The 22,463-nt window shown below is 36.5% G+C and overlaps 1 protein-coding gene across 1 annotated transcript in view; it reads right to left on the reverse strand.

The window, feature by feature from the left end:
• rbm33a (RNA binding motif protein 33a) overlaps window positions 1-22,463 on the reverse strand; it is a 159,544-nt gene that overhangs the window by 78,867 nt on the left and 58,214 nt on the right. Inside the window, exons 9-14 of the mRNA XM_043691050.1 lie at window positions 20,025-20,209; window positions 17,645-17,915; window positions 13,337-13,395; window positions 7,426-7,549; window positions 6,863-7,182; window positions 5,316-5,486 (exon numbers count right to left, since the gene is read on the reverse strand). Of these exons, the coding sequence (XP_043546985.1) occupies window positions 5,316-5,486; window positions 6,863-7,182; window positions 7,426-7,549; window positions 13,337-13,395; window positions 17,645-17,915; window positions 20,025-20,209 (1,130 nt within the window). The remainder of the gene's footprint in view (window positions 1-5,315; window positions 5,487-6,862; window positions 7,183-7,425; window positions 7,550-13,336; window positions 13,396-17,644; window positions 17,916-20,024; window positions 20,210-22,463) is intronic.

Genomic DNA, 22,463 nt, shown 5'->3' on the forward strand with positions numbered 1-22,463 from the left:
TTTAAATTAAGGGGGGGTAGGTATAGGACAGATGTTAGGGGTAGGTTCTTTACTCAGCGAGTCGTGAGTTCATGGAATGCCCTGCCAGTAGCAGTGGTGGACTCTCCCTCATTATGGGCATTTAAGCGGGCATTGGATAGGCATGTGGAGGATAGTGGGCTCATGTAGGTTAGGTGGGCTTGGATCGGCACAACATCGAGGGCTGAAGGGCCTGTACTGCGCTGTATTCTTCTATGTTCTATCCTTCCTCTAATGCGATGACCAGACCTGTACACAATCCTCCAATTGCGGCCGCACCAAAGTTTTGAACAGCTGCAGCATGACCTCGTGGCTCCAAAACTTACTCCCTCTATCAATAAAACCTAACAACCACCATATGCCTTCTTACCAATCCTACCAACTTGAGTGGCAACTTTCAGGGATCTCTCTGGTCATCTACACTACTAATAACCTTACCATCAGCCCAGTACTCGTCATTCCTGTTGCTCCTTCCAAAGTGAATCACCTCAAACTTTCCCAAATTAAACTCCATTTGCCACCTCTCAGCCCATCTCTGCAGCATATCTATGTCCCTCTGTCACCTGCAACATCCTTCAGCACTATCCACAGCTCCTCCGACCTTAGCATCATCCGCAAATTTATAACCCATCTTTCGACACCCTCATCTAGGTCATTTATAAAAATGACAAACAGCAGTGGCCCCAAAACAGATGCTTGTAGTACACCACTAGTAACTGAACTCCAGGATGACCATTTCCTATCAACCACCATCTTCTGTCTTCTTTCAGCTAGCCAATTTCTGATCCAAACTGCTAAATCGCCCTCAATCCCATGTCACTGTATTTTGTGCATGGGGAACCTTATCATTCCTGAAGAAGGGCTTATGCCCGAAACGTTGATTCTCCTGCTTCTTTGATGCTGCCTGACCTGCTGCGCTTTTCCAGCAACACATTTTTAAGCTCTGAACCTTATCAAATACCTTACTGAAATCCATATACATCATCATCCACCTGTCTAGTCACCTTCTCAAAGAACTTAATAAGCTTTGTGAGACCTACCCTTCAGAAAACTGGGTTGATTATCCCGAATCAATTTATTCCTCTTTAGACGATTATAAATCCTCTTTCTTATAGCCTTTTCCAACACTTTACCCACAACAGTACATTCACCAGTCTATAATTACCAGAGTTGTCTCTACTCCACTTCTTGAATGAGGGGGGAACATTGCTATCCTCCAAGCTTCTGGCACTATTCCTGTAGATAACAACGACAAAGATCAAAGCCAAAGGCTCTGCAATCTCCTTCCTCTCTTCCCAGAGAATCCTAGGATAAATCCCATCTGGCCCAGGACTCTTAGCTATTTTCACACTTTCCAGAATTGCTAACACCTCCTCATGAACCTCAATCCCATCTAGTCTAGTAGCCTGTATCTTAGTCTTGTCCTCCTCTTTTTCCAGTGCGAATACTGAAGAAAAATGGAAACAATTTGGATGAGAATATAGAAGGCACTCCTTTAGTAAATTTGCAGGTGACACCAAAATTGGTGGTATTGTGGGCAAGCAAAGTAAGTGCTCAGATTACAAAGAAATCTTGATTAACTGGGTCAATGGGTTGAAGAGCAGCAGATGGAGTTTAATTTGGATTATTGCAAGGTATTGCATTTTGGTAAAACAAACAAGGGCAGGACTAATAAAACTAAAAGTATAACCTTGGGTAGTGTTGTAGAACTGTGCTAACGAGAGCTGGCGTTCACGGTACATAATTCTTTGAGGTTTGCATCACATGTAGATAGGGTGGTTAAGATAGCAGTTTGGTCAGTGCAATGAGTACATGAGGTGGGATCTAATATGGCTTTACAGGACATTGGTAAGGTCACTTTTAGAATACTGTGCTTAATTCCTGCTACAGCAAAGATTTGCTAAACTTGAAAGAGTTCAGAAAAGATTTGCAAAGATGTTGCCAAGAATGGAGAATTTGAGGTATAGGGAGAGGCTGAATAGGCTAGGGCTTTTTTTCCTGGAGCATCGGAGGCTGAAGGGTGACCTTTTGGAGGTTTATAAAATCATGAGAAGGATGGATAGGGTGAATAGCCAAGCTTGTTTTCCCAGGATAGGAGAGTCCAAAACGAAGATGAGAAGGGAAAGATTTTAAAGGGATCTGAGTAGCGACCTTTTCACATAAAGGGTGGTTCATGTCTGGAACAAACTGCCTGGGGAAGCGGTGGAGGCAGGTACAATGATGACATTTAAAAGGCACCTGGATGGGTATTGAATAAGAAAAGTTTAGAGGGATATGGCCAAATGTTGGCAAAAGGACAATATCAGTTTAGGACATCTGGTCCAACTCATCCATGCCAACCAAAGAGCTTGTTTCTTTAAAACTATAGGACATGCACTTGCTGTGCAAGAAATGTTCAAGTTGAAGGGGAGCACTGGGGCCATTTCCCTTCTCCTTCCAGTAATTATCTGTTTGAAACTTGTTAAACAGGGGCCAAAAATTATTCTCATCTTTCATTCCATGAAAACAGGATTAACTGATTATGTGATTTGCACAAGTTCACTTTGCTGACTGGTCAAAATGACATGAACAGTGATCTGGAATGTGGTGCCCATGCATTCTTAATGGAGGAACTACATAACACAAAAATTGGAGAGCTCAGCACTTGGCGGAGCATCACAAAATCCAAAAGTATAAACAACACTTCCAATTGGATATGCAACAAAATTGAAGAGAACAAAAAAGTGATGATTTAATTCCGTCTGTACTCAGAAAAGCACAAGTTCTACTATTGATACACCATCTTGCTTTACAAAAGTTGATAAGTTTCAAACGATTCTCATTTTTGTTTCAGATTCCAATTTTTACCATTTTTTATTTTATTGATTCTGAGCTATATCTTTAAGTAAAACAATAGACAATTTAAATTCAATGAGCATATTAAGTGTCAATTGCTTTGAAGGAATCGAATTATCTAATGCCTGTAATTTGCAGGTAATTTCAACACATCGCCAATCTGATAAACTAATTTATTATGTTCTGCTATAAATTTTAACAAAACTTGAGTGAAGACTTTATGTTGAAAAGAAACAAAAAGGTGCAGGAATTAGATGTATCTCACAAACTTTACATATTTACAGCTTTACATATGGAGCCATAATATATTTTCTTAGAAGAATATTTGAGGAACTCCCTAACAGAACTACCTGAAACATACATTATGACAATACCTGATAGAGTGGTTGACGCAGATTCTTTTGGCTGTTCACTTTAAGACACAAAGCAAAAGCCTATTTGGTGCACAAGTTGTAAACTGTAGGCTTTATTCTACAGCAAAGTCAATGACTCAATATTTATTGGTTGAAACATACAAATAAACAGATAGTGTGACTTTGCTAAAATTGAAAGTCAACCAAATTTTTTTTACATGCAATGGAAAATTTGAGCCTCGAACTTATTAAAAGCTACATTCACAAACTTAACAACAAGACTTCAATATGTCTGTAGTTTAGTTTTAGTTAAGTAGATAGAGTTGTTACAGTAGAATAGTGGGTTGTTTACTAAGAATTTCTTTTTTCTTTATACATAAATGTTTTGTAAAAGATTTTAAAAAGCTTTCCAAAAAATATCTAAAGAAAGTATTAAAGAAAACACATCCAAAATATTAAAAAAAGCCTCAACATGGGAAATACAGATAAATGCTAAAAAAAACTACAGCTAGAAGCTACTAAAGTGGGAAAAATATTGAAGTGAATGAAATAATTTATTCAACAGAAAGACATGGGGTGCTACTGTAAAAAACAAGTTAAACCATTTTAGAGTGTAGTTGCAATGACAGAAACAGTAATTTAAGCATTAGGAGAGGTACAGAACATAAGAGATAGTAAGATTTGAGCTTGACCTTACTTACATTACACGGTAGCGTTCATTACTTAGAAGACATTGTATTTGATAATGAAGAAAGAGTGCAGTGAGCTCAACTAACACACAAATATTGAAGTCAGACTTGATGATTAGATTCCTTACAGTATGGAAGCAGGCCCTTGGGCCCAACAAGTCCACACTGAGTAACCCAAACAGACCCTTTCCCCTACCCTAACACATCTAACACTTTGGCCAATTCACCTGACCTGCACATCTTTGGATTATGGGAGGAAACCGGAGAACCTGGAGGAAACCCATGCAGACACAGGGAGAACATGCAAACTCCATACAGTCAGTCGCCCAAGACGGGAATCGAACCCGGGTCCCTGGCGCTGAGAGGCAGCAGTGCTAACCACTGTGCCACCGCGTTCTAGTTTTAAAAAAAAAGAGCATTCAAGGCAGCCATATAAAGTTGCCAAAATTGTTCATAGCATTATTGCAGGTTGCTCTTGGCAAAATACAGTATTTTTTAATGGCAAAAGTTTCAAAGAAATGGGGAATTCATGCAAGATTACATAATCATGAATACGAGCGATGTGAAATAAGTGAAGATTTTTGAATTGAATACAAGAATATAATAAATAGGAACAGGCTATTCAGACCCTTAAATTGCAGAGTAGGGTTCATGAGTATCAGTCAGTTAAAAACAAAGATGATGCAGCTAAATGCAACGGTTGAACAATATAATGAAAAAGGATTAGCTAATTAAACTGAATGCCCATTTTTGAAATTTACGATGTCTCAATAAGTCTATATTGATTTTTATTGTGTCCTTTACTGCATGACATTTCACAGCTCTTCATATCTCACGCAACCTTAAAAGCCCTAAAAGGTTCAAACCAGGAAGCTTAATTGACTGGCAAATTACCAGAAATTGTGTTTTTTTGTAATTTGTGGCTAACTATAGAACAATGGCCTCAACCAATAGCTGACAGATTGTGCAGAAGGCTACTGCTTACATGGTAATAATGTTACAGTCTGCGCTTGGATGCAATACATTGAACATCAATTCAAGAAGTAGAGGCTCCACATGAAACAATGATAAAATCAGGATTTTCAGGAAGATACCACCAAAATCACTTCCCTCCTCATAAACTATCAACAGAACTAGTGAAGTAAATTCATGTAGATAATTTACTCTTAATGAAGTAACTTAATTTACAAAAAAAAGGACCGCTGTTGGTGATCTACAGTTAAATCAAGCCAGTCAAATTTCTCTTTGGTAATTACCCTGAGCATAATGTCACACACCAAAGAACGCACCATCTGCTAAAATTCCAAGAAGTGAAGCAGATTATAAAAGCAAAAACAAGTGAAGTGCCAACAAAACAATATTTAAAAATAAGATTTGCCACTTTATGATGTGAGAATTTTAAAATTGAAAAGATGCTCACATGCCGAGGCTTCATAATATTTTGCCGCTGCGGACGCTGCAGTCGTTTGTCATTTACAGATGTCGGAAGAATCTGCAAGTGCGGCCTAAACTGGTGCGGTGCATTAGGAATGATTGGTTGAGGGGAACAGTTATGCTGGTGTTGGGGCAGTGGTTGAAGCTGCAAGGGTGGCTGAAAGAACAAAATAATGAAGGGGTTAAGATTCCAATAACATGAAATAATGATCTATGCTGTGCAAGAAATACACACTCAAAGAACTTCAGTGACCTACTGAAAGTGCAACAATCTGCAATACAACTGGTTAGGGAAAACGAAAGGTTGTATTCAGATATGGACATGACCGGCTGCACAGCAATGCTGAATACACTGTTTAATACAACAAATGCATTATACAATCAAGAATAATCAGAGAGCATATTGCTCAAAGATGTAACAAAATTAATGCATACATTACTCTTGTAACACGTTAATTTTTTTTCCCCAGTAATTACGACCCCTTCAATTATTTTTGCTGAATAATCACTTTCTTGTCTTAATTTCATTAGAAGTCCAATCATAATTCTCCATGTTTCTTCCACTTTCTCCCTTCCCTCACCAAGTACTTATTCTACATCAACTGTGAGCTATTAGTTTATTTTTAAATTTAATCCTGCTTACCAAGTTGTTGCATGATTTACAGTTACAAATGTGGAATGCTTAATATCATGACTCAAGGTTAGTTGAAACTGTATTTGAATTGGTAAATTTCATCCGGTGACACTGTGAACCTTTACTGCTGCAATGGCTGGTAACTAACATATCCACATTTTCAAAAATCTCATCTACAATAGTTACCCAATATATAGGTCCTCACCAAAATTAAAAATTCTATGTTACTGCTGATGACATTCAATTGACTAAAATGTTATTTAATTTTTAGCTTATGACTTTTCTAGTTTGTTCAAAAAAGGCTTTTGCATGATTTCAGATTTCAATGAAGTCTTTTCACTGAAAGTGACAAACTATTTCATACTTTTTTGCATTATTTATAGTGCTTAATTCAAAATATTGGATAATTCAACTTTTAAAATTCAAAGAGATTTCAGTGTCAGTGGAGACCTACTTACTTATCATTCAGGCAGCAGAGGGCGCCCTATCTTCAATTGTACACTGGGCATTTTTATACCAACTATTAATTCCATATTTAATACAAATCCAAGACAGAGATTACATTTTCAAGTACACAATCAAGGGGCCATATTGTCATTTATTGGAACACCTATCATCAAGTAAGATGTGTATTTTGGCACACAATGTCAATAACTACAAACAGCCAAAAAAAACTGTTAGGAACAGAAAAGAAAATACTTTTGGTTGGTTCAGTAGTAAATTATATATTGAAGAATCATCTTATATACAAACCTACTGCATAAGTACATAACTTCAACTCATGAGGCAACTATAAATCTTTCACAAGTGCTTACAATACTCTTAACCACAGCTATTGCAGCTAAGATTAGGTTCTCATTATTCTAGTTATTCATGGACTGAGCAAGCTTTTCATTTACCTGCAGATTTTGTTGAATATGGGGTGAGGGTGGAAATGGTTGTCCAGGACCTTGCGGAAATTGCTGTCTTGGAGGAATAAATGGTCTGGGATTCAATGGACCAGGTTGGTTAAAGGGAGACATTCCCATATGACCCTGTGGTTGAAGACTCGTTCTTATTGGAGCCTCCCGCGGAAACATGTGATGCTGTCCCTGTTGGTTGAAACCTGAGCCTGGATGGCTGTACACCATGGGAGGTTGCAAAGACATAGCATGGTTATTCATAAGTGGGGGTGGAGGACTTCCTTGTTCAAACACATGTTGCCCTTGGAACCTTGGCTCTGTGAATTCAAACATGCATTAACGCGATTTGAACTACGTTGTATTAATATTTCTTTGCACATTACAAACTAACTCTTTCACTAAAAAATCTTTAGGTATTGCAAAATGCTTAAGTTGAACCTCCAAGTCTTGAAACTTTTAGCATTGTTTGTAACTTACATTATTCGAAGCATATATTTTCCACAACTCTAACTACTTTTAAATTGATACCTTTTGCATTAAAAATTTCCATGGTTTCTTACCACCAATGAAGAAAGGTTCTCTCTCTTGAGGGTGTGGTCCTCTCCATGGTTCCTGAAGAGGAAGTCTGGGTGGCTGATTAAAATTAGCAGGGACTGGAATAGGTGGTTGAAATTCTGGAGGGCTCTGATAACAAAATGATTTATTAGTCAGAAGGTTGTACTGAATATCTTCTTACATGCTGTTGGATCTGAATCTTTGTCAATCATTTCTTAGATGAATCAGGAAACCTAACATCTAATCAGTCATAAATTCTTCCTCAATATTATTTGCACACACCACTATATGAGCATCATGTATCAATAGACTTGATTTTTAATTCCTAACAGATTCAGTGCAATCATCAGATTTTGCCAATCTGAAATACCAAATTTCCCTAGTCTCAATTGCTCATTAATCTGTTTTCCTTATTAAATACATTAGAAGTTAATAGATCACGACTAAGTGTAGGACAACAAAATCCAATAGGTAAACAATACAGAGAATGATAGTGGGTTAATTATTCATTTTGTCCATCAATTTACTTGGTTCAGTCTCTTCTACAGGAGCAAACCTGTGTCATCAGTTTATTATATGTAGTGAAAATCTCATAATACATTGCATTCACGTAGCACAGAAACACACTTTTTATCACCCACTCAAAGAAAATAAGCAAGATAAGGCTGTTCTAATCCTTTTGCGGAATAAGACGACACTTAGCTTTCTCATTTTGTACTCTCATGGACTCTTCCCAGTTAAGAAATTAACTTCCTTGGCATATGATCCTTATATAAACTGTGCTTTTGCTTTTCTACCTTGGCTAATTATATGATGTTATCAATGGTAATCCATCTTTTCATATGGAATGATGGCACTTGCTTACAATGATAAAACAGCTAAAACTTCACATAAGGTGCTCAACAAAAAGTTAATCAACTATTGAAAAGGAGGAACAGCTAACCAAGAAGATCAAATGGCTATTGTGCCACTTATCAGTTTTCTCAATAGCTTCAGCTATAGTCACAAAAACCTTTAATTAAATACCTTAACAACATTGTTGAAATCTTATGAATTGTTCAACAAATTAATACTGTCCATCTTCAAGGCAGGCATTCATTATTAATCCTACTTTAAATGTAAAATAGTTATACGTGAAAATAAATCTGATATTGTGGGTGAGCATAAGTTAATTCAACTGGCTGTCACTGACTGCTGAAAAAAAGACAAACCTAAGTAAATTAAATGACTGCTATACAGCCTGCATTACTATTACAATACACGGTGAAGGATCTTCAGTTACAGGATACAGATCCCCTTATCTTCCAGACCAGAAGTGACAGTATCAAGCGCTTGCAAGGAAAAAAAGATGTCATGAATAAACCTGTACGCCTCCCTCTTTACATTCACAGAGGCTACATACACCGAAGTGGTTATTAACCCAGACATACCCCTCAGGCATATGTATTTTTGTTCTTAAGTACAGCTACATCATATTTTAGAAATGCATAAATATTTTAGATCTTTATTTAATGTCCACATTTGCCAAAAAAGTGTTTTCTAAATGCTAATGTTAACTACACTTCATTTACAATCACTACGGAGGCTCAACACATGACAGTTCATTAGAACAGTTGTAAACCTGAAATTTTAAGATTTAACCTACAATTTAAATAACTTTCACACTAGGATAATTTTCTATCCAAACTTGTCTAGCTTTAAGATGAATTAAGGAGAGCAAAAAGAGTTGGGGAAGCAACTATTGTAAATATTTCACGCCACATCTAACATCTTGGTGTGAATCTTCATTTTAATAATCCATTTGCATACACTTTGCAAATGCTAAAAGGTATAAATAAAAATGGGAATATGGAACATGAGCCTTAATTATCATTTGAAGCTCTACATTCACTAAGCTGCATTTCCAGAGAAGTTTGAAGATTTTTAAGCTGCTCTCTTCTCTACAATTGCAGAGAATGCAAATAGTGAATTCAATATGCAAGACGAAGTTCTAAAATAAAAATTAAACTTTATTATACGCTTGCTAATAATGACAGTTTTACTGAGGTTGATCAACTCTTGCAAGGAGGTGAGTAGCAGATTTTTCAAGAGAAAATAAATGAGTGGGCAGACACAAGACAACTTAATGTACAGAAGTAATCCTCTTTGGAAGAAAGAATGTGGAAAGACAAGTTAAATGGAAAATTTCAAGGGAGATGCAGAAACTAAGGACTGAAGGTTAATGCATAGAAATATTTGAAATTGATAGAACAAGTTGATGAGTGTGTTAATGAAATATGTGAATTCCCTCGTTTTACATAAAAGAATATTAAACAAAATCTTCATAAATTACTGAAGTCTTAGACGGTGTACTGTATCCAACTCTGGTGCTACATTTTCGCGAAGTAGTCAAGACCGAGGGAGGGAGTAGGCTAAGATTTATTTGAATGGTACCAGCAATGAGAATTTTATTTTGAAGGAGAGAAAACTGTTTTTTCCACCTTATAGCAGAGAAGGCGAGAGAGAGTTTTAATATAGATGTTCAAACTTTTGATGTTTTTACTAAAGTAAATGTGCAAATGATTCAAATTTAAGAATACGAGGAAGAGAACCAAAATTGTAAAAAAGATTTGATTTTAATGCATTGAGTTGTGATCTGGAGTGCACTGGATGCGAGCAGCTAATTCGATTGTGACTTTCAACAGGCAATTGGGCATGTATGTGAAAGGGAAATATTTACATGGCTATGGAATAGAGGAGGGTCTGAACAACTGGATTATCTATTGCCAAGAGGCTGCACAGACACAATAGATTGAATGTCCATCTTCTGTGCTGTCTTTAAAAAATACCAGGAAGGGTAAATTGTTTTCAATATGTATATTGCATAAAATACAGGACAGAACATTAATATTCTGGTTGTTATCTTAAGCTTCAGTGACAGAAACATAAAAATATCCAAGAGGTCATTTCGTTTTCATTTCTCTAATTTATTTTGTTGGCTGAAAGATGCATGCATATTAGTCAAATGTTATCTCCATTTTTGGTAAATTTTATAAATAATGTTTGAACAAGACCGATTTTTAAAAACAATTCACACTATACTGCTCTCGCGCTCCTGATCTCTAAGCAATCTTGCTCACTGTAATTCTATATGAGTGGGGTACCACGGCTTCAGATGTATGGGAATACCACCATCTTCAAGTTTCACTCTCAGTTACACACTGTCCTGAATTGGAACTGTATCACCATTCCTTCACTGTTTCTGGGTCAAATGCCTGGGACTCCCTTCCAAACTGCACTGTAGGTGCCTCCACACCCTAAGTACTACAGTTTTCAGATGTCAGCTTACCATCATCTTCTTCAGGTAATAAATCATGTTACCTCATACTAGTGACCAATGCTCCAATATAAATCTCAATGGCACCAGAATGCCTGTCAACTACAGAGCCTGGAAGTCAAATTATCTCAACTTGCTTGCTAATAATCAAGAATCTTGGACCACTAATTCCTTCGTAACTCACATATCAACAATTGTACATTATAGCCACTTTGACAGTGATCAGCAAGTTGCATGCAACTTTGATCTGAAATGCCTCCGAGCTATCTGGATCACTACTCATAAAAAAAGGCAAAAAATATTCTCTCTACCCAGGATTTCAACAAATGTTGTTAATAAATGTTAATATGCATCACAAAACCTTTACCGCAGTCAAATAGACTAACAGTAAGATGTGGATTGCAATAAACACTTCATTTTGTCCCAAAATTAGTGTTCCATTGCTGTTAAGATTATTAGTGCACTGTTGAAATTCAGAGTTACACTTGGAAATATTTTATAACAACAAAAATTTGGAGGGCAATGCATGACAGAAACTCTACAAGCAGCATTGCTTGTCAAGCATGAAAAACTCCACTTTGAATTTTTCATGGAATTATATAACATTTACAGCATTGAAAGAATCAATCATTGCATCCTGTGCACGCTGGCTCACTGCAAGGGCAACTCAGCTAGTTCCATTCACCTGCTCTTCCTCTGCAGCATGCAATTTTTTTCTCCAGATAATTGTTCAAATTCCTTTTGAAAGCTGCAACTGAGTCTGATCATCCTAAATCTGCATCCTCTAGTTCTTGCTGTTTCTATTAATGGGAACAATTTCCCCATCTTTATTCTTACAGATCTCTCATAATTTTAGTCCCTTTACCTGATTGTATATTAGCATTTATGATTTCAATAAGGTATTTGAGGTTTTAGTGTCAATTCATTTTTAGCCTGATGCTCTGACACTTGGGCATGAACTGCTCTTTGTGGAGCTACAGAAGCAGCAGCAAAATGAAGGTAAATGAAGAAACAAATTTAAGCTATAAATTTTAACAATCCTATGAAGGTCGTGGACTCAATGAGAAAAAGTAAATTCCTCATCACTCAATCACAGGAATGCCTATTTAAGACAGCATTTTTTCCCCAAACTTATCAAAGGTTGCAATGCCTCAAAAATTCTATGAACACTAGTTACTATACATAAAATATTTAAACATTGGGTCGAGAGAGAATTTTATTCACACACAAATTTTATATTTTCTAATCTTGAAATCAACATATAATGCACATGCAGACATACAAACTCTCAAATCTGAACCATATTCTGTACAGCTACATTGAGCTCTGCAGATGGAAACTCATGGATATGATTAAATTTGATAGTATGATAATGTATGCTAATCATGATTAATCAGATGCCTGGTGGCAAATGGAAGTTGCTTGGTATTATGTCACCTGCATTTTAAATTGTGCACTGTATATGCTCGTCTGACAGTATTTGACAGCTGGTGGTATCTAATACTGCATCTGCTCTCCTCCGCCCAAGATCTGATGAGAGAAAATGCCCATCATTCCTTTACCACCTATAAAGGTTATAATTACTTAGCTTTCCAAAACATGGCTTGAAAACACAAAAAGCTCAGACGGATATCTTATACACAGAACAGAGCCCTGCTTCAGTTTAGCAAGGTCCATAACCTAAATGAAATATAATTTGCTTCAGCAACCTTGTTCATACTCAATTTGCATAAACTGATATGAGAATCTCTACCCAGGAAGTGTCAATCACCAACACCTGATGTCTTGTACCCTGTAGACTACAATGCAACTCTCCATGGTTCTGAACATTAACTACAGCATACCACTGATTCTCTTTCAGTTGATCTGTTTTTACCTTTGTATCCATTTTAATCTTGCCTGAAAATTATACAACTTTCTGCTCTTGTTTGCTGCTATTTGGCAGTTATTCAGGATACATAGGAAGAAATTAATTTTTAGGTTGAAGCCAGGAGAAGGAAATTTACAGAGTAGTAGCATCAACTGTTTGAATATTCACCAAATCTGAATGCTGAAATACTGTAATTCCTTCAGAGTGCTCCAGATTTATATTACAAAATAGTATGGATTCAGATATACAATTAAAAAAACTCAAGTCCATATGCTCAAACCTAAAAGAAAAGCAAGTGCAAAACCATTTAGATTTAAACAATGAAAATGTCAGGAAATAATTTAATACATGGGATTTAATCAAGGCCTCTGACCTTGACTAATACTTCCAAATGGAACAGTGGGAATATCTTTCTTGTACTTGAAAAATAAGACATTACATTCATAAAGCAAAAGTCTGTCAATTTTAATAGATTTTGTTCTTGAAAGCATATGAAGTCCTGTTACATATCCTATCATCTTCCCATTTGTAGAGCTCACAGTCAAGTCACCAGATCTATCACAGAATAAAGCTCATATCAAACATTTCCAGCTGTGCAGACAACGAAAGATGTTTACAGATTCTCAAAACTTTATTTAGCATCGCTGGTATTTAATTACTATGTTAATACTACTTTACAGGGGTACATACAATCAATATTGCAATACAAAAGGAAGCAGCTGCTACTCACTAGGAATCTCTGGGGGCCCACAGCAGGCCTCGGCTGGTTTGGCGTAGGCATCAAGGGCACTGCAATTACAATGAGGAGAGGAAAGAAAAACACCAATCATTACCTTTGAGTTCTGATCATACAAAGAATTCAGGCATATTTGCTGCAATAAATTCAACACCAAAAATAGGAACATTTTTTTGTTAAGACATAAAGCAAAGTGTCAGCTCTTTCTCTACATTTTAAAGCAGCAAAACAGTTTACGCACAAGCATGAATATCGATCAAGTTTCTAAAACAAATAAAATCAATTGGGCCTGCACCTCTAACAGTTAATATTGCCCAAACAGCTTTTGACATATGTAAACTTCCAATTAAACACCATTTGATCCCATCACAAACTGATTAAAAAAAACAATTGGCACTTAAGTATTTTGACATCAGCATTTGATAGTATTTAACAAATTTGCAAGGTTTCTAATGTAACAAGGTTGAAGTCACATTCATCATCACAAATAATACTATGAATTAACAAAGTTAGTATATTTGGAAAAGTATATATGTTAAATATTGTGGCTGCTTAAAAACTGATTTTTTTATAGTATGTACAGAGGAGCAGGAGATTTCATTTAAAAGCTATTACAGTAGTAGTCAACTTTTCAAAATTCTCATGTGAAAACAAAGGGAAATTACGAATAAAACAGTGGTCACAATGGCAATTGAACTAGCGTCAACAATTTATCCAGCAGCGAAAACACCCTATTATCAGGGTGCTGTTTTCAAAAATAAGGTTTTGTTCTGAGAAAGAATAGTAAACTAATCCTCAGCCGAAGGCAGGCAAGGGGACAATCATTATCCAACATCATGAGTGCCTGTCCCATGGCCCTTGGCCAAAAGGGTTCAGACAATTGATTAACACAGAAAATTACATGTCCCTGCAAATATCATATAACAGTTACTGCCCGGCTCAGACAGGAGCACTCAGGACAGGAAGCATCAAGGTAGGCTTATAGCAGGTTGATTCCTGAAGAAGCCCGAAACGTCGATTCTCCTGTTCCTTGGATGCTGCCTGACCTGCTTCGCTTTTCCAGCAACACATTTTCAGCTCCTTATAGCAGGTTGGCCAATTCCATACTGGAATAATCGCGCTGGGGTCAAAGAAGCTGCAGAAGCCACATTAGCACTGGAAAAGCCATGTCAGGGCCAAGGGTTACGAAGCTAGATTTCATGCCTGAACAACTGTGTCGGGAATAGGTCAAAACCATGCTGGAGAATTTGCGTAGAGACCTAGAACAGCGTAGACTGAGGACAGAGGGGAGTTTCTCCCAGAGAGTTTGCACCAAGTAGACCTTGTAGGCAGCAGTCTTCAGCAGGCAGATGTAAGACAAATCAAAAGGAAATGAGGAAGACCAAAGAAAAAGGTCCCAAACAACTTGGCTACAGAGGAAAATGTTGCCCCCACTACATTAATGAGATCAAGACATTCCATGCCAACAGCCTGTTTGTCCTCTGTTATCAATGAACCATCCCCAATTGTCACACTGTATAATTACTTTATCTAATTAAAGAGTGCATCATATCTAAATTACTGCTTCTTAAACTCATCAAATCACCAGAAAATTGCAAATCGGTGACTGCGTATCACGCACCACTAATATCAACACAGGTAAAAGAAAAATTCCATTGTAAAACAAGGAAATAGAAGTTCCAGTGTTGTCAAGGTTTCATCCTGAGGAGTAACTCATCTTACTACTTATTTCACTTCTCATTTTCGGTGTTCAATAAATCCTGAAGGGCTTATGCCCGAAACGTCGATTCTCCTGTTCCTTGGATGCTGCCTGACCTGCTGCACTTTTCCAGCAACACATTTTCAGCTCTGATCTCCAGCATCTGCAGCCCTCACTTTCTCCTCGTTCAATAAATCCCGCCTACTTTGTCCCATCCTATCACAACTTTCTAATCAGGTGCATATCCCCAAACCACCAGGAAAACTCTTCATTTTTAAGCATAAAATTAGCAATGATTTTACAACATATAATGCAAAGACTTGAAAGTATTGAAACAAAAAGAAGGGTGATACGTAAATTGACCAAAAGATGACATCACAGATGCAGCAAAGAACTGATGTGAATCACAAAACAGATTAAAGTTAAAGCATCAAGAAGGAACCAAGAGTTTTTGAATTTAGATAGACACATTACATTAGCATTCATTTCTGACCAACATTCAAAGAAGTTTACAGAATAACACTGAAGGCACACAAATATGAAGCAGGTCCTAAGCAAGTGTATGGGAGCTGAACAACCTAACGGGGAGTGCCGGAAGCACTTTAGAGTCATCCATCCAAAATTAATTCCTTAACAGCTGCTCCCAGTAATTCACTTTTGAAGTTTTAAAGTTCAATTGAAAACTACAGAAAGAAAATGGAGTTTACATTTTTAAAATGATACACCAGTGGGACTAAAATAAACTTATTTTAACTATAATTTCATATTATTCAATATATAAATTAACTGTCTTCCATAAATAAGCATATGTTATCAAATACAAAGCACTTCAAGAAGGCTTTTCACAAATGAGATTACTTATTGCATTTTTTACATTTATTCATGTTGTGGCATTGACAATTGCCCCACTCTATCTGGCCTCAAAAAGGTGGTGGTGAGCTACCTTCCTAAACCACTGCAGTGTATAGTGTAGATATTCCCATAATGTTGCTACATTAGAGGTTCCATTCTTACAAAACCAGAGAGATGATCTTGCACTGACTTCAAGGCAAACAACCAGCTTTACAAGAAATCAAGTTGAACAGATTAAAGTAAACTGCTGCATCAATATTCACTGAATCATAATAAATGTGCAATTATAATCTTAATGTTGAAAGTAAAAAATTTTCAAGTGATATCTTTAAAATAGTGCTGCAAAATGATGGTGCTACTCGTTTTGACATCACCCCTTCCATTGAAGAAAAAGGCTGAAGTAGCGTAACTGGGAATCAATTCATGGCATCGGTTCAGCAGATTACTGATGCAAATGGGTGCAGTTGAAATTGATCAAAATTTAAGTTACACATAAAGGATTTCTGCCTTTTATGATAAAAGCTTTAGAATATTTTTCAGAAAATACTTGCATTCAGTTGAAATGATTTACTTTTAAGTTATGAATTAGTTCCAAAAAACACACAAATTACTTTAGCCAACATCCTGCCTGTTAAGAATTAGCAGGGAAAAGTAATGCTTCAAAGTGGATTAGAATAACAAGTATAAAATTGTACTGGAATCATTCAAAATCTTAGGGTACAAAGGTGACAAAGCTATTTGACTGCACCACTTTTAGAGTGAATCAGTTCAGTTACAAATTAATAGAATAGAAATCAAATTGAAAATTCAAGTGGCAGTGAAAATTCTTGATGCTGGAAACAAACCTCTCAAACACCTATTTATTCAAAATTTAAAAATTTAGGTTAATACAAACTACATATAAAATTCATTAAAAAGGCAAAAAGATTTGAATTTACTTCAATTCACTATCAAATATTTTCACTGTAATCTTTTCACACTTGAAGAGCAATTAAGATGGAAATGTTCAATGTTATGGACAGGAGCAGAATAAGTCATCTGCAAATTAACTTGCTTTTTAAACCAGAAGTTCTTACTCCTAAAATCTTCCTAAAACATTTCAATAAAACCTCTAACATAGTTTACATGCCCATTATCATAGTCTGAGCTGAAAATGTGTTGCTGGAAAAGCGCAGCAGGTCAGGCAGCATCCAGGGAACAGGAGAATCGACGTTTCGGGCATAAGCCCTTCTTCGGCTTTTGCCCGAAACGTCGATTCTCCTGTTCCCTGGATGCTGCCTGACCTGCTGCGCTTTTCCAGCAACACATTTTCAGCTCTGATCTCCAGCATCTGCAGACCTCACTTTCTCCTCCATTATCATAGTCTGTACATTTGTCAGCCAGTCTGCTAAATTTCACCTCTGATCTTTGATAGGTTGGCTAATCTCAGATTTAATAATGGTCAGTATCATGACAAACTGGCGAAGTGTTCTAGTCTGTTGAAAGGAAAGAACAGTTAAATGTTCAGTGCCTGACATCAAGTAACCTGTGCTGGAAAGATTAATGTACATCAGCTGAAGACAGAAGCAGGTTGAAATGCTATCCGCATTTACAAAAACAATTACATATAAGTTTAAGCAATAATGTTTACTTTGGTAAAGTATTGCTGAGAATCCTTTTATTCATAAGTGCACCACTGAATAAGTTACTGTCTTCTGGACAGAAGAGGAGAAAACACACACTGAATTTAGGTAAAATTTTCCAATTCTAACCTTGCACAGGTGTAACCACTGGACCTCGGAAATGAGGATTTATATGAATGTTCTTTGGTTGTTGTGTTGGAATTACTGTTGAATTCACACCAACAGAAGCAGTTTCTGAGTTCTGCTGTTCCAGCTGTTCTGGTTGCTGTGGAGGGCCACTGGGCATTTCAGATGTGGAAGGATGTCGTTGGGGTACCAGAAGAGGCGGTGGCTGCCGTCGCTGTTGTAAAGTGCCTCTGCCAGATTGCTGCTCTGAAGAATTCATTGTAGTACGAGGACTCTAGGAAAATCAATAGTTCATTTGAATTTTTCTGCCAGCTGAAAAGCCAAAAGACAGGCATTTTTCTTCAATACACTTGATTTTTAGTGTATCCTGCTAGTGCATTTATTGCAATTGAAATAGCAAAAATTAGCACAGTATCAACAATTTCTGATGACCTCCTAATACAACAAAAGATGTGTGAATAGAGACTAGATTTATCCCTGTAATACTGTCTAGCTTACATCTCTTAGACTTCACATCAAAATTTATTAAACATATCACTCATAAGCAATTTGAGACATTTTAAATCCTGCAGTTGCTATTATCGAGTGCAACTGGCAATTTGAATACTGTTGTTTGCAATGCAAACAAGTCTTAGCTTGGTTCAGTTTATATCATTCTTCCTTCCAAATGGAAGATTGCAAGAATATGCATTACTCCAGGACTTGAATAAATAAACTATTTCAAAAGCAGTGCAGTATGGAGCTGGAACGACATTGTCACAGCTGTCATTCCATGATTGAGACGTTAAAGCAAAACTCATTTGTTTGTTCCAGTGATTCAATTCAGCCTGCAACATTATATAAAGAGTACAACATTCTTTATGCTTATTTCATAGTATCGAAAACTGATCATTCACTTCATTGCTATTTCTGGGATCCTGCATGATACAAAATATTCAATATATTATAACATAACACTTTGCCTCTGATGCCTCAATAAAATGCTGCCTCATTATTTGAACAGTACTCTCGGATGCACAACAGAAGAGAGCATCTGGGATAGTCATCAACATTTCACACATATACATCTAATAATGGCTGCTGGATAGCAATCAAAACTGTAATGCTGACCAGTCAGTCAAAACTTGGGACCTTGCTCGCCTGTATAGCATTTATCTTTTCAGTAAATTTGGTACATTTAAAATGATCCATCTGTTTTCTGATTATCTTCCCATGCTCACTATGCTGCTCTCTTCGCAACAGGAGAAATTCTAATACAATGAATCATATACACTTAAAACAGATATAAAACTTCAGTACATCAATACTTCAGTACATCAACTTCAGTACACCAACTTCAAATATAATAGAGTGGTTCAGTCACCCCCTTGAGCTTGCTCAATGAGATCACGAATGATCTGTACCTCAACTCCATTCATCCATCTTGGACATCAAATCATCTTTTATATTTCTATTACTTTCTAGCAAAACTCCACCTGTTTTAGATTAAGAATCATTTGAGCGAACATTTGAAAGCTTATTGCAACAAAGTTCCGCAATGCTACCACTCTTTGCTTTGAAGTGTTTCGCAATGTCCCTCATAAATGGATTGACTGACTTCACTCCATCTACCTCATAAACCTCTTCTCAAAATGCCCTTAACTCCCCAAATGCCAGGGAATGCAAATTTAGCAAATGTAATCGCCCCTCATAATCTAATCCTTGATGCCCTGGGAACAGTCTGGTGGCTCTGCCATGCATGCCTTTCAAATCGCAAATGAAATTCAACAATCACATATTCTTTGCAGTGAAGCAGAGGTACAACGTTCAAGTGTGCTTAACAATGATGCTGAACAAATATATATGGAGTTGATTTTCAGAAAAGGGCATAACAAACCAATACAAAGTAACAGCAATTGTAGTTAATGCTTATTTTTGATCACTGGCAAAATTCTCCACTCAGAAGTAAAATCAATAAATAACTAGTCTTTCAATCCTTTTAGCTGGATTGCTACAACATCTTGGAAATAGAAACCATGTGTCAATTAAATGATGAGGTTTAAAGTAGTTTTTCACTTGCACAATTATAGAAAATGCCCAGGTGCAGATTTTCTTTCTCTGACTATTATGAACTTTTTTATTGCACTCTGATTTCTACATGTCAATACTAACAAATATAACAAATAAGCAGCACAGGTAATTTATGAAAAATATACAAGTTATTACAATTCCCAGAGATACAGAAATCATGGCTGAACAAGCAATGAAGGCAGACAAAAAAAAAACTTGCTCACTGGATGCAATCACTGTCTACTCTTCAACACTGTCAAACTTCATTTGCTTAATCCACGAAATTAACAAAAAGAGTTTCTATTGAAGATCAAGTACAAGTAGATATAGTTACCTGCAATGATGGAGGCACTTGCATCAAGGGTGGCCGTTGATCTCTCCTCCTACCACTCTCTCTCCTTGGATCACAAAAAGGGAAATTAGCTGAAGGCCCTCCCCTTCGACCTCTTTTTCCCTGTTTTCGTTGGCGTTCAGTCTCCTCAAACTCACGCAATGCTGCTTTAGCCTCATCAGAAAGTTCTAAAATAATAAATATTACATGGTAACAATTTTATTCAATTATATTCCAAGCATCTAAACCAATGGCACTGTGATTTTCTACTTAAAAATTATAACAGCGCCTACTAATTGAAGTGAAAGTCCTGAGAACGCAAAGAAAACTAGATTCAGAAATACATGACTGCTTTAAAGGAAAGAAATAAGCAAGAAAGTAGGTTTCAATAAAGTGGATTTTGGAGAAAAAACATTCAAGTGGACTTGATGGGCAGAACTCTTTTTTCACTCATTTTTTTAATGATTGCATGTGCACACATATTAGACTGCATACAGCAAACACCTATTAACAAGTGTTGTTTCAATGCAGGATCAAGTAAAGATCCTCACATTCAATAGAAGATTTAGATCGTGTGCAAATGTGACAAGACACTATCTGCATTGACTTAAGTGTCCTCTGAAATGACCTAGCAAGCACAGAGGCTTTAAATGAACAGCCAACTAAGAACTTCAACAGGACAATTACTGCTCTAACACATGCAAGTATGGCAGCCAGTATGTCCATTCCAATATCCCACAAACACCAAGATAAATTAGCAGGTACTTATTTTACCTAAGTACTACTATCTGTTGCATAAACATAGGATAGCACGCTGCAGAAACATCTGAGGGGATTTGATTAGCTCAGTTGGCTGGACAGTTAGTTTGCAATATAATGAAGCCAACAGCATGATTCAATTCCTGCATTGGCTGAGGTTACCATGAATGGGCCTCCTTCCCAACCTCTCCCCTTGCCTGAGGCATGGTGGCCCTTAGGTTAAACCACTATCAGTCACCTCTAATGACAGATCATGACAATGACAACGTTACTTTATGAGGAGAGGTGATGGCCTCATGATATTATCACTGCACTGTTAGTCCAGAGACAGGTTATGTTCTGGGGGCCTGGGCTTGAATCCTGCCATGGGATTTGAATTTTTTTAAAAAAGGGGATTAAGAGTCTAATGACGACCATGAAACCACTGCTGATTGTGGGAAGCCCTCTGGAAATACTGATAGGATCTTCCCTGAAATGTGGGATTTCAAGGAAACTGTAATACTAGAATGTTCACTTAAATTTGTTTGCAGAAATGCACAACCCCATATTGAAGTGCTTTACATTCTACAAGATATGGGAAACAGATATGGTATTGAGCAAGTAAAGAATATTTAAGATGAGTGAGGTAGAAACAATCATATGCTTGTATTTCATAACTGTGGCACATTCCAAAAAAATGCTGCAATATAGAAAACAAGCCAGTTAATTTGGAAAATTTGCAAACAGCAGTGAAATGAATAACCAGACAATCTGTTTCTTTGATATTGACTCAAGGATAAATCATTGGCTAGGACAGCAGGGAAACATTTAGTTCTTTTCAAATGATGCTACAGAATTTTTAAAACCACCGAAGTTTAAAATTCCCTCACGATAGCACTAAAAATCATGAATCAAAACTGCTTTTTCTCAACAAAGGTTAACATCCAGTTAGTTCTTCATATTTTGACAACGATCACGTTCTGAACTCTCACACAATTACAATGGAAGCAAAACCAACTCTTCAACAACATAGAACATTCTAGATTTTAGCCATGTTTTCATTAAAGCAAAAATCTATTCAAACAAAGCAATTAAAGGACCAACTTTGAATGAGATATTTTTCATATCAATAATCACTCAACTTTGGCTACAATACCATTCAAAAAGGGCTTGATTTTAAATATGCACAGAACATTTCTCATATTTTGGCGATAGAGTGAATCAGCAATTATAGATGTTATTCATGCATTCTTAGATGTCGAGATTAATTTCAGTATAGCCAATAATAAAATGGTTTCACATGACAACTCTAATCAGTTGGCAAGAATGCTTCCATCCAATAGAAATAAGCTGTCACATTAGGTCAGCAAAATCTGACAAAGTGGAGATTACATTTGCAACGTGAACTGCAATGTCAATTGTCCTTTAAGTGCTTTTTCAACTACTTCAAGATTCCAGTTGAGAGTGGCTGCAGTACTCTGCTCTTTGTTGCTGTTTATCGATTTCTTTTGCTTGATAACCTGTTCATTTACCATTCTTTAGAAAAAGTCTCAAATTTTCAAAATTGCTGTCATTTTAAAGCATGTTAATTTAAAAGAAAATGCAACTTTTTTTCATTGTTGTTTATGAAATATAACTATGAAAATTATTTAAAATCCTTTGATACAGCAACAAATACTTGAAATAAATAATGTTCCAGTTTGT

Source organism: Chiloscyllium plagiosum, chromosome 5 (genome assembly GCF_004010195.1).
Source record: "Chiloscyllium plagiosum isolate BGI_BamShark_2017 chromosome 5, ASM401019v2, whole genome shotgun sequence".
NCBI classification, from domain to species: Eukaryota; Metazoa; Chordata; class Chondrichthyes; order Orectolobiformes; family Hemiscylliidae; genus Chiloscyllium; species Chiloscyllium plagiosum.